General features: G+C 55.1%; 1 protein-coding gene across 1 annotated transcript in view; it reads right to left on the bottom strand.

The window, feature by feature from the left end:
• Positions 1 to 5,393: 5,393 nt before the first annotated feature.
• CBX2 (chromobox homolog 2) overlaps positions 5,394 to 11,928 on the bottom strand; it is an 11,967-nt gene continuing 5,432 nt past the window's right edge. The window contains exons 3-5 of the mRNA XM_008591767.1: positions 11,058 to 11,123; positions 8,412 to 8,517; positions 5,394 to 6,689 (exon numbers count right to left, since the gene is read on the bottom strand). Coding sequence (XP_008589989.1) covers positions 5,394 to 6,689; positions 8,412 to 8,517; positions 11,058 to 11,123 — 1,468 coding nt within the window. The remainder of the gene's footprint in view (positions 6,690 to 8,411; positions 8,518 to 11,057; positions 11,124 to 11,928) is intronic.

The raw sequence follows: 11,928 nt of genomic DNA, 5'->3' as shown, positions 1-11,928 counted from the left end.
CCGGGGCAGCCTGCAGCGGCAGGAGCCACCCCGCCCCCCTCCCCCGCGCCGTCCAAAGCGCCGGCGGCCCGAGCTTCGTGGGACGCGCGCGCCCTCTGGAGGCGGCGGCCTCAGCCCCTGTCGCTGGCTCCCGCCCCCTTCCCCCGGGGGAGGCCGTTGCCTTTCTGATTCTGGACAGGAGCAGAGAAAGCCTCATCTCCCCCCACCAAAAAGCACCGCGCCCTCGGGCCACGAGGGTGGAGGGGAGGAAGGAGGTGTCCAGCCGCCCGGTCCCCGTCCTCCGAGTCCCGCTGCACCGATCGGGCCAGGCAGCCAGGCACCCTCGTGCAAGTTGGGGCGGCGCGGGGCCGGGCCCTCGGGCCGAGTCAGGCCCCTTGCAGCCCAACCCATTCTTCTGGGAAGGCGGTGGATTAGGCGATCAGATCAGCAGCGCAGAAACTAACAAAGGCCAGTGTGGGCCAAGGCCCCCGCGCCCTTCTGGCTGACTCTGGGTAGAAATGGGCTCTCAGGAAAGAAAGCCTGCCTCGCCATTGGGGGCACAGCGCCTGCTCCTGCTTGGCTAGCTTGCTCTCTCCTGGTCCTTCCCAACCCCTTTCTGCAGCTTTCAAAAGCCAGAGGACAGGACGGCTGGGATCACCCCTGCCCACCCTCTCCAAAACAAAACAGCTAGAGCCTCCAGAAGGCAACGAAAGAAAACACACCAGCAGCGTCTCTGCAAGAATCTGATTTCGAACTCGCAGGCCCTTCTGGAGCCGGGTAGAGCTGGGGGTTTCGTTGCTATCTGTAGTGGGAACCTGCTCCTGAACTAAAACATTCACGCCTTCGCCCCAGCTAGCCTTCAACCAGTGGCCACAACTTCTAGGCCCAGCTTCCTTCTTCACTGCAAAGGAAGCTCATTCTCCCTGGGGGCTGAGATTTATGAATAAATTCATGCTGAGGGTAATGCAAACCTTAAAGGACCAGGGAAGGTTATATAATAAGCAAATCATCTCTGTATTATGAGCCATGGGTTAGGAATTGCAGTGGCTCCTCTGACTCCAAGCTGCTTGAGCTTCACAGCAACTCCCCTGGAATTTTATAGCTGTGTTCTTTTAAAGTGTTACCACATGTGGTGGATTCAAGGAGTCGAGTAGCTTTCCAGCACGGTATCTTTAGATACAGGGTCTGTGTGTGGGAGCGGGGAGGCTTGATTTCCTTTAACCTTAAATATGTAGGAGATGTCTTAAAGTGACTTTATTTTTGGTGGCTGGCTGGTTTGGGGATCTGAACCCGTGATCTTGCTGTTATCTGTTTGCACCCTAACCAAGTGAGCAAACTGGCCATCCTCAAAGGGACGTTATATATTGCAGCATTCCTGACTTCTCCCATTATTTTATTAGTTTGTTTTTTCCTATCTTTTCCATTAAACCAGGGTTTCTCAAACTTAGCACCACAGACGTCCCAAGAAGGATCATTGTGTGTGTCGGGGGGGTGGGCTTCCTGTGCACCATAGGAGTTTTATCACCATGCTTGGTCTCTACCCACTAGATGCCAGTAACATCCAACCCCCAATGTGACAACCAAGGTTGTCTCCACTCTGCCATATGTCCACTGGGATGCCCCACCACCCTCAGTTGTGAACTGCAGGTGCAGGGACTCAATCTTAAAAGCAAACCCCATCCCTTGCTTAGAAAAACATCTTTTTCTGCATTCCATGAACAGGATTAAGACTTTCCTAAAGTCTTCGATTTTTTCTGTGCCACACTTCAGTCCATGTCCGGATGAATATTTTGCCTCAAGAAAGGTAAAGTGAAGAGTGTGTTGTGTTTCCAGGCATCACACGTGACATACACCGGGCTGAAAAGTTTAAAAAAATATTTATTGATATACTAAGAATTAACAAAGACCAAAATCTTCTGACACCATTTGCTAATATCTTCCCCTGCAAAATAAATTAACATGTCTAAAAAATTTTTTTTTAACCTATGCTACTGTTAGTTTTCCAAAATCTTAGAACCCCACAGAAGTATGAGATGCACTTGAGGAAACTGGTCACCGAGGCATGGCCTCTCCCCCAGCCCCCTCAGCCGCCCACCCCCTCCCCCAAACCATCGCGGGCTTCCTGGGGGAAGCGTTTTCCTGAACTGGTTGGTCCTAATTAAATATGGGGGCTGGGCTGCTGTCCTGTTTCAACAAAGATCTTTTTTTCCCAGGGCAATAACATATCCACTTTTGTTCTCTTTTAAGCAAGCAAACAAACAGCCATAGTTTAAAGCAATTAGAAGTGGCATACATGAATGATTTGGCTTTTTTTTTTTTAATTAAAAAACACAAATCAAGCCAGTGACTGGCATTGGTTCAAAGCTCTGGTTCTCCCCCAAAGTTTTACCCTAATGAAACCTCTAGGCCCAGAACTCTCTCTAGCAAGGTCAGAATTTTGAGCGTAACCAAAACAAAGAACACTGTTTTTGGTACCAAAAAATATATATATATATATGAAAATATGCCAAAACCTCTAAGGAAGAGGACAGTTTGGCCACTTCTTTCTAGCCCACTACAGAAGAAAATAAAAAGACAGGAGTTAAAACATCCATCCAATACACACTGTGATACAGTTCCCATAGGACCCTTTGGAATAAAGAAACAGCGAATACTTAAGTCAGATGTGTGACAGACGCCTAGCTACACACACACACACACACAAATAGCAGCAAATAAAAATATAAAAAGTACTACTTTTATTTATTGGTAAACATAAGGCGACCAACTGAGCATCTGGTGCAGCTCTCCAGCAGAGGGTCAGGCACCTGCACGTGGGTGCGCAAGCTCTGCTGGACACAAACTGCTGGGGGTCACAAGCACCAGGAAACGCAAGGGACGCAGCAAGAAGGCAAAGCGGTTGGGAGTAAAGGAGTTTGCAGATTCAGACTTTGGGATTGAAGTAGCTGGTTAACAGAAAGGCACCAAATCAGGGTTTGGAGAGACCTGGCTGCTGGTGACAAGTACAATCAGCTCAGCCAGCCTTTTCTCTCCAACAGCTTATGGAACCCCAGGGCTACCCCCAAGGGCTTGGAGCTGCTGTTGGCCTGGCTTCAGAGCCTCTAAGGCAACAGAGTACTTGGTGTGAAAGGAGCTGCAAAACTCGAGGATGTCAGCCCCTCTAAGAGGGAAGCAGGGAGAGGGCCTGGCTGCCTGGGGACAGGGAGAGAGGCTGGTGCCAGAGCCCAGTGCATGGGGACCCATTCCTCTCAGGCTGTGCAGTGAGCTGGAATTTCTCCCTCCTGTCACAACAGCACAGGGGGGACAACCCTTCCTCTTACTGCCCACTCCCCAGTTCAAGCCTGGCTGTCTGGGACCCCCCAGCCCTCCGCTCTGCTGAGATGGGCAGCATTCCCATTGCAGCCAGCCTAGAGACCACATGCTAGCCCTGGAGGCAGCATCTGGATGGCCCTCAATGTAGTCATGAACGTGGGTCCATCCCCAAAGGCACACTTAAGATCAATTTGGCTACACAAATGCCATCTCTTCCTATTTGGTGTGGACTATGAGGTACTAGGGAGATGGGGGACTGCAGCCTGGCAAGACTGCCTCTTGGAAACCAGAGCTCACTCTCCATGTCTGGGTTGGTTTGAGCAGCTCCTCCCTGCAACCAAAGCTGCTGGAATAAAAAGCCCCGCATCTGCTGGCTGGCTTCAACCAACAACAGAAGAAGACACAGTTACAGCCCCACCCTCCCCGATTTCTTTTTGGCATCACAGAGACTCAAGAGACCAGATTTGCCCGCCGCTGCCACCTCTTGGTACACCCACAAGCCAGCCTCTACCCAAGGCTGATGTCTCAGAAATCCTGGTACTGGTCAGGTTTCATGCAAGGTGGCTCTGAGACTCAGCAGTCTTGAGGGAAGGAGCTCAAAATCTTGAGTATTAGTCTTTCTCCACGTGTGGGGGTGAAGTCTCAAGGCCAAGGCTGGCATATTTGGCCTTTTGGGGGTCCTCTGGCAGGTGGGCTGTTCAGACTTTATCCCACTCCCCAAATGGTAACGGTATATTGCTAAAGGTGTGGGGGGGGGATTGTCAGGGAAAGTGGCTCCCATTTCTGGGACAGGACCCTCCACACATGGAGCAAAGGTTTGGTGGGTGGGATCTGCAGCAAGGTCTGTAGGACGGCCGGACACAACAGGTGGCAGACGGACCACCTGCCTGTGTTCCCACCTGCAGTGGCTCCTGGGGCAGTTCAGAGGCCTCGCAAACTGGGCCAGTGCTTTATAACCAGAAATCAAATTCCAGCCAGTGGAGGGAGGCTTGCCCACTCAGGGGCCTGCTCACAAAATCTCCCTCTTGGCCTGAGCACCTTTACTTCTGGTGATTCTCAGCCAGAGCTCTGGGCCCGTAGTGGTGCCTACTTCCCCACCCTGAGCCCCAGCAGCCTTGAACCTCCAAACTTGGCTGAATTCTGGTGGGCCCCAGGCAGGAGTAGGTTTGGGCTTGGAAGGGGACCAAGGTCACTTCTCCCAGGGGCACAGACTGGCAGAAGGCAGCAGGGACATCCCGTTCCTTCTGCTCCCAAACCCAGAAGCTCTTCAAGTGCAACTGGGCTCTGGGGCCAGCCACCTCCCCTCATTCTGGACGTTTGGGCCAGCACTTGGAGACTATGAATGTTACTCTGAAACTAGGTGAGATCACACTGAAGTCAGCCTCCACGGTTCCACATCTTGCCCCCTTTTGGCTGCCAGCAACTGTTCTTTTACATCAAGGCCCCAGCCCTCAGTGGTCAGGGCAGGATCCCTACGTCACACAGCCTAGGCACTGCTCGAGGGGAGGAGCTCGGCTCCACCCTGACCCCATTTCCTAACAAATGTCGCCAGGCAGAGACACACAGTGGATACCTCCCTGGAGGAGTCCTGCTGGGCCATGCTTCCCCCACCTTTCTCTCCGCACCTCTGGGGAGAAGTCAAGCTGGACCTGGAGAAGCCCCCTCCTCTGCCACCTGTGTCCCTGGGAAACTGAGAGCAAAGCTGCCACTGTCATGCAGACCAAGCAGGGGCAGTCCAGACAAAGCAGACGTACTGGACCGGCCGTATTTAAGAAACCTGCTCTTTTCAAAAAGGTCAGCCTGAGCCACAGGTGGCCACCCAGATTTCGTGAGGTGAAACGGAAGCCATGAGAGGTAGGAACCTGGGGGAAGCATGGCCCCAGCAAGGATAAGATACAGCTCCCTGCCAAGCCCCAGGGCAGGGCAGAGTCTTGAAGAGGTCGGTGCTAAGCCTGCCCAGAAAGGAGCCCACCCACTCCTCATCCTGACCCAGCCCCTTGAGAAGGTGTGGGCTGCAAGTCACTTATCAAAGCCAGACCAGAGACCAGGGAAGAGTAAGACCCGGGCAGCTGGTGGCCCCGGGTCAGGGCAGCCGAGGGGCTTCAGTAATGTCTCAGGTTGAAGAAGCCCACGCTAGTAGGGGACTCCTTCACTGTAACGGTGATGAGGTTGGCAGTAACATCAGTGACAAAGACGTGCTCGATGAGGCTGCGGGTGGGCTTCCAGTCCTGGCTGGTCTGGACAGACACCGACAGGTTCTGCCCGGCGCTGGGGAGCAAGGCTGAGTCGGGGTCTGAGTCAGAGCTGCTGTTCTCCTCGCCCGTGCTCATCTCTGACAGCGCAGCTGCCTTGCGGACCTCTCCTGGGGCTACGTGGCCCTCCTGCCCGCCGGGCACAGCACTGCCCTTCAGGCAGTCCCTCTTGCCAGCAGGGGTGGGCAAAGCTGCCACCATGGAGGCCAGCTTCTCACTTTTGCTGGTATCGGCAGGTATGCTGGCCCCACTGCCCCCAGTGCCCTTCCCAGTGGCTGGGTTTGTGGCAGGGACACCCTTGGTGGTGGTGGCATGGCGGGCAAGCATGCCCACTCCAGGCATGCCATTCTTGACACTCTGTAAGTCCAAGACCTGGAGGCTCAGCTCTTGGGTGGGTGCCAGCTGGGGGCCTGGGCAGTTGGCAGGGACCTTGCTGCTGCCATGGGCATGCGGGGGGCCCCCTGTACTCCCCCCTTTCTGCTCTCCAGCCCCACTGCTGGGGGTCTTTGGGACTTTGCTTCCGGGGGGATTCATCCCCAGATCCCCTTTCTGCGTCCTCACCTTCAGGTCCAGCCCGAGGCCGCACTTGCTGGCGGCCTGGGCCTTCAGCGCCAGCCTGCTGGCAGCCTGGGCCTGGCTCTGACTCATCCGGTTCATGTAGTGTACGATGGAGCTCTGCCAGCTGATGCCGCCCCGGCCGGGGCTGCTGGCCATGCCCTTCATCAGGCTGGCCAGGTTCTCTGGGGTGGCCCCGGTGCTGGGGCCGCTGCATGCCTCTTTAGCGTGGGCCTTCAGGGCCGCCAGACCCGCCACGGGGGCGCTGAGTGGAGGGGGCAGCTTGCTGGCTGGGGCCCCCAGATCCTTGCGGGCGGCCTTAAGCACCTTGGCCAGGCTCACGGGTCTCCGGGCCGCCTTCTGCTCCGGGGGCAGGGGCTTGCGTCCCCGCTTCTTCCTGATGGCATCCTTCAGCTCAGGCTTAGCCACCAGGATCTGTGCTTTCTTCTGAGGCACTGGGTGGGTCTCGCGGCCCCGGGGGCCCCTCTTGGCATCTAAGTCACTGTCATCCTCTTCATCTGAGGAAGAGGATGATGATGTAGAAGAAGACGAGGAGCTGCTGGATTTGGATTTGGAGGGTGCGTCAGGCTCCTGGAAAGATAAAGGGGAGAGTCACACCTCCGCCAGTGGGTCCCAGGGTCCACAGCACCACACTGTCCCCAAGGAGCACTGGGCACCTCCTGTGGCTCCCAGACCAGAGAGGCAGCCAGGGAGGGGCAGTTTCTCACCAACTGGCTTATAAAGGATTTAGAAGGTCCCTTCAGGTTCCATGAAATGCAAAATGAAAGGGAGAACATGCTAAACAAAAACAGACGGTCTGTAACATATAGTCAGAGTGAAGAAAGTGAGAGGACAAACCTTCATGTCCCAGCCACCAACAGCTTCCGAGGGGGTTGCAGACTGAGCTCCGGGCGGTGCAGCAGCCAATTTGAAACGGGGCGTGTGCACAGTGGCGCAACCTCATGAGGCCCAGGGTGGAATGAGGTAGCGCACGAACCGGGTGCGTGCCGTGCCTCTCTCCCCTCTTCCAAATCCCACCCCTCCCGAGCCTTCCGTACCCAGGTCGGCACGCCAAAGCCCTCCCTGTTTCCTGGGTGTCACCCCAAATGGTAAGGATCTCCCCTCTTCCAAATCCCACCCCTCCCGAGCCTTCTGTACCCAGGTCGGCACGCCAAAGCCCTCCCTGTTTCCTGGGTGTCACCCCAAATGGTAAGGAAGTGCACCTTCCTGTGTCCACAGGACCCATGTGGCCTGCCGGGTCAGAATTTTAAAAGGTACGCTTTAGGGAAACAGCCAGTGCCAGGTTCCTGCCGCAAAGCTCTCCTGATTCCAAAGGGGGACCACCCCATCGACCTGGAGGGCCTGAGGGCTCCTTGGCACTGCCTCGATGCCACCCCTTGTCACCCCATGGAAATCATTTCTCAGTCAGCAGGTCTTCTGCAGCCCCACTTTCCTGCTGGAAAGGAAAACTTTGAAGACAGAAACGAAGCCAGTGGGACCAGCTAACAAGACTAAGGCAGGGAATCCCACGGCCCCTCGGAGAGACGGTTCTTGTAAGTGACTGAGCTTGTGGCCACAGCCTGTCAGCGTCTGGACGGAGAGGAAAGACTCATCCAAGACGAGGCCAGGACATCCTGCCTCTGACCTGTTGCTAGGGAGGGAGGCGCAGTGTCTCGGACCCTGGGTGTGTGCGCTCGCACATGTGCGCAGTGGGGAAGAGAGGGGCAGCAGGGCATCTCTGAGAAGGCACAAGCACAGGACCAGCCCCTCGCCCCCTCACACTGCCCTCTGCCCTCCCCCGAGGCCATCCCTGCTGTACCCCGCCATTGCCAGCCCTGCACTGCTGAGCCACCTTGATTTAAGGTGCATTCAGAGGTGGGCCTGGAGTGGCCGACATCCTTGGCTTAACCAGCTGCCCTGTCAGTTGCATCTACGCAGCAAGTCTATGAGCACCTGCTGTACATGTACTCCCTGCTCTAATCCATTCCCTGATAAGCCCCTGGGGATGAGGAGGAGTCACAGTCAGCAGCCAAGTTTGCCCCTGCTACCCAGTAGAAAGGAGTGCAGAACGGTCACCAGCTGAAGCGGGAAGCCAGCTCAGGAGGGGGCTCAGCGCAGGGGGAGAATTCTGCAGCCTGCTGGCGCCCCCCACTGGCAGAGGCAGAGAGAGACAGCAGGAAGGGAGGTGCCTGCCTTCCCAGCAGGCGGAAAGACTTCTGCAGGAGTACCCTCCCCTGCCTCCTGAGAGTCCTCAAACCTTCCCTCTGCCTCCTCCTGCCCAGAGCAGGCGCTGGAAGGCGAGCAGCCACACACCTTGAGCCTGGCGCGCCGGCTACAGGAGGACATCACCGTGTGCTTCCTTGGCCGGCCCCTGGGCCTCTTGCCTCTCTTCCGGTTCTGCACCTCCTTCTCCTGTTCCCTGAGGACACATCACCAATCAGGGTGGCACACAACCCCCCTCCCACCCCACGGGAACCCCAGGGCTCCAAACACTCCCATGTGGCTCCCATCTGCTTCCCTGATGCTCCAGTCTGCAGCAGCTTATTATCAGCTTTGCTGCATAAATACACACCCAAGACAGAGGTCCAGACCCCATTCTTCGTAATGTGCAATTCTATGCATATTGCAATTCTTTGCAATTTTATGTAATATTTTCATAGCCATCTCATTTCATTTGCCTCTGGGTAAGGACAAGTCAAACGAATTAAGGCAAAGCTGGGAAATGGATAGTTCTCCAGTTTTCTCTGACTTTTTTTTTTTTTTTTTTGCAGCTTGCTAGTAAGACTGAACCCTGGACCTTAGTGTTATAAAAGCGTGCTCTAACCAACTTAGCTAAAGCCAGCCTTCTCTGACCTGTCTTAGGGTGGAAACTAAAGCATATTGTAACAAGAACCAATCTTTGGGATGACACGGTCCAAGCTCCTCACTTTAAGCAGAAAGAAGCCCAGGACAACCTGCCAGCTAGAATCCCTCACCTGGTCCCCAAGCACCAAAGGCTCCAGGCTCCAGTCCTGCTGTGCCCGCCAGTCTTCCTGGAGCCAGTGCAGCCAGCTCACAACTCTCCCGTCTCCCTTTTCTAGTACTTCTCTGTTCCTAAACTCTGTTCTTGATGGAAGTAACAGAGGGGTTCAATTCTGAAGCAGCCAGGGCCAAAGCCAGCACCAACAGCAATATTCCCTTAAGCAGCCCCCGTGCCTTGGGGGCCCCCCATGAGAAAGCTTGTATTGCAGGCTACCCCCACAGGAAGGGGCCCTAAGAAGATACCCGGTAATTAAAACAGGTAAACATCATCTCATTGGGGCCTGGAAGGCAATCTCTCAAAGAATCTGATTAGCACAACCAGGTAAAACTCATACTCCAAAGAAGCCTAGACCCTCACCTCCCAATCTCCTAAAAGGACAAGGGGTTATCTCCTGGGTCTCCTCTGCTAAGATTCACTGGTGCACTGCATGCTGAGAATCTGCAGTTTTCCCTTCCGTGCAAAGGCCATGCCCCGCCTCCTCCCCCAATAACTGCCAGCTCCTAGTACCCAGAGGAATCTATCTTTTTGGTGGAAGAAAGCACAAACATTCACCTTCCCAGTTTTCTTTCTTCCTTGATATAACCCAGATTATTCCATGGTTTTTCAACTCTTGTATTTCTGGTCTTAACTGCTCTGCTATTATCAAAAGTGAGGCTAAGGACGCACCCTCTCTCAAGAGTTAAGATGCTGTTGTAACTGCAGAGAATGAACTAGCTCCCCAAATGTATCACACACCGGCTGTAAAGTGCAGCGGGAGGTGAGACAGCAAATACAGCACGGATTTTTCTCTCCTTCCTCACAATTTCATGGACAGACTTGTTCTTATGGTAGATCTTAGCAAACTCAGCATACGATTTCCTTCTTTCCTTATTAAGTCAAGAACTTTCACCTGTTCACTTCAAGGGAGCACTTCGCAGCTTCTCTTTGGCCTGTCTGAACTGCCACCATCCCTCCTCTTGTGCTGCGGGGCCATTATTAAGTAAAATAAGGTGACATGAACACAGGCATGGTGGTACCCTGGAAGCAGATCTGATAACGGAGAGGGCTAGCAAGCGACTGAAGGGCAGGTAGGCAGTGCAAATATGCCAGACCAAGAAACGATTCACGTGGTACAACTCCGAACGGCGTGCAGCTTAAAGCTTCTGAAATGCCTATTTCAGGAAATTTCCATTTAATATTTTTGGACTGCAGCTGACTGATACGTCGGGTAAGGGGGGACTACTGTACTACCCACATCTTGCTATTATATTCACTGACAGCACTCCCTGGACCTTTGCACTGGGATGAAGTGGGCATGTTCACCATGTCCCCTCACCACTCCTTCCATTTGGACACCTCAAGGAGGCCTATCTCTTAAGCCGAGTCTCCTATCTAAGAATAGAAGTGACATCTAGAATTACAGAAGCAGATCTGCCTGACACTGGCAAAGGGGCCCCCACAGTGCTATCTTTTGCAGCCCAGAGCAAAACCAATGTGTTGTTCTTGACAGAGACACACCATGACAAGCGTAGCTGTGTGCTGTGTGTCCCAGCCCCTCTCTGAGCCTTCTCTTAGCCAACAGCTCGCTTATCCAGGGCTGGAAAGAGGCCTACGTTTCTACAGCCATCCTACCATCCTCGTTTTTATGAGTCCTGTCTGAAATTAGTCAACAGCAAAGGCCAAGGGAAGCCAGAGCCTTTTTTAGGAGAAAAATTAGAAAGGTCATTTCTGCAAGCCTGGCTGTCAGAAAGACCAAAGCACTTACTCAGGAACTGACTGGGGACCTGAATGTGCTCCACCTTTGCAGACAGCCATAGAGATGGCACTAGAGGCCCAGGGGACAGTCTTGCTACAGGACCTGACTACAGCTCCAGCCTTTTGCAGCACCCAGTGTGCCCTGTCCCTGTCTCCACCCAACACACTCTCCCACTCCCCACGTGTGCTGGTAACTTTCTCACTTCTTCTGGAAGGCCAGGAGCAGCCTCGGGTCCAAGATGTTCTCCTCTGGCTCCCAGCTGTTATGTCTGCAAAAGCAAAGAGCAGGGCGCCATCAGTCACCAGGCAATGACCAGGCCACTTGAGAAAGCTGCCTGAGTGAACTGGTCCTGGAGGCTGGGGCCCTGGAAGCCAGCGCCCTAACCTCAAACCCAAGGGAAAGTGCCACTTTGAACCGCCTCCCCGCCCATTAAAACGCAGCCACAAGAGGACTCCTACAGTCTCCACCTGGGAGAAAAACAAATCCCAGTAAGACGCGAAGTTGCAGAGAGGGAATCCCCCAAACCCTGGCGCGGAGCCAGGGAGGGAAGGGAAGGCGGTGCAGGACGCAAGGAAGGGGAGGCCGAGGGAACAGCGCACAGCCGGAGACGCAGAACAATGTGGCTGGCGCCGGGCGAGCGCGGGCCGGGGCACCGGGAGGGGAAGGAAAGAAACAGTGAGTCCGGACGGAAAGGGGAGCCGGGGCTGGGGAGCAGCTGCGACCGGAGCCCCTCCCGGGGATGCCCAATCCCCTCCCTCCCATTAAAAGAAAGAAAGAAAGAAAAAGAAACCCCACATCCATCCACAGAAAGCTCAGGTTACAGCGGGGAAAATATGGACGGTGGGGGGAGTGCTCGCGTCCCGCGCCTCCCACACGGCCCGGCCGGGAAGGACTGAGCCGGGGCGGGGGCGCGTGCCACAAACGGGCGCGGGAGGGTCCCGGGCGGGAGGCCACCCAGCCCTGCTCCCCCGCGGGCTTGTAAACAAAGGGCAGCCCCCGCCGAGCCGGAGGAGCCCGCGGGGACCCCGCGAACTTCCCGCCCTTCCCGCGTCGACGGCCCGCCCGGGGCCCCC

The sequence above is a fragment of the Galeopterus variegatus genome, unplaced genomic scaffold (genome assembly GCF_000696425.1).
Source record: "Galeopterus variegatus unplaced genomic scaffold, G_variegatus-3.0.2 Scaffold7270, whole genome shotgun sequence".
NCBI classification, from domain to species: Eukaryota; Metazoa; Chordata; class Mammalia; order Dermoptera; family Cynocephalidae; genus Galeopterus; species Galeopterus variegatus.
Note: the sequence above shows the minus strand (reverse complement) of the source record. Positions and strands in the feature narration are given on the sequence as shown.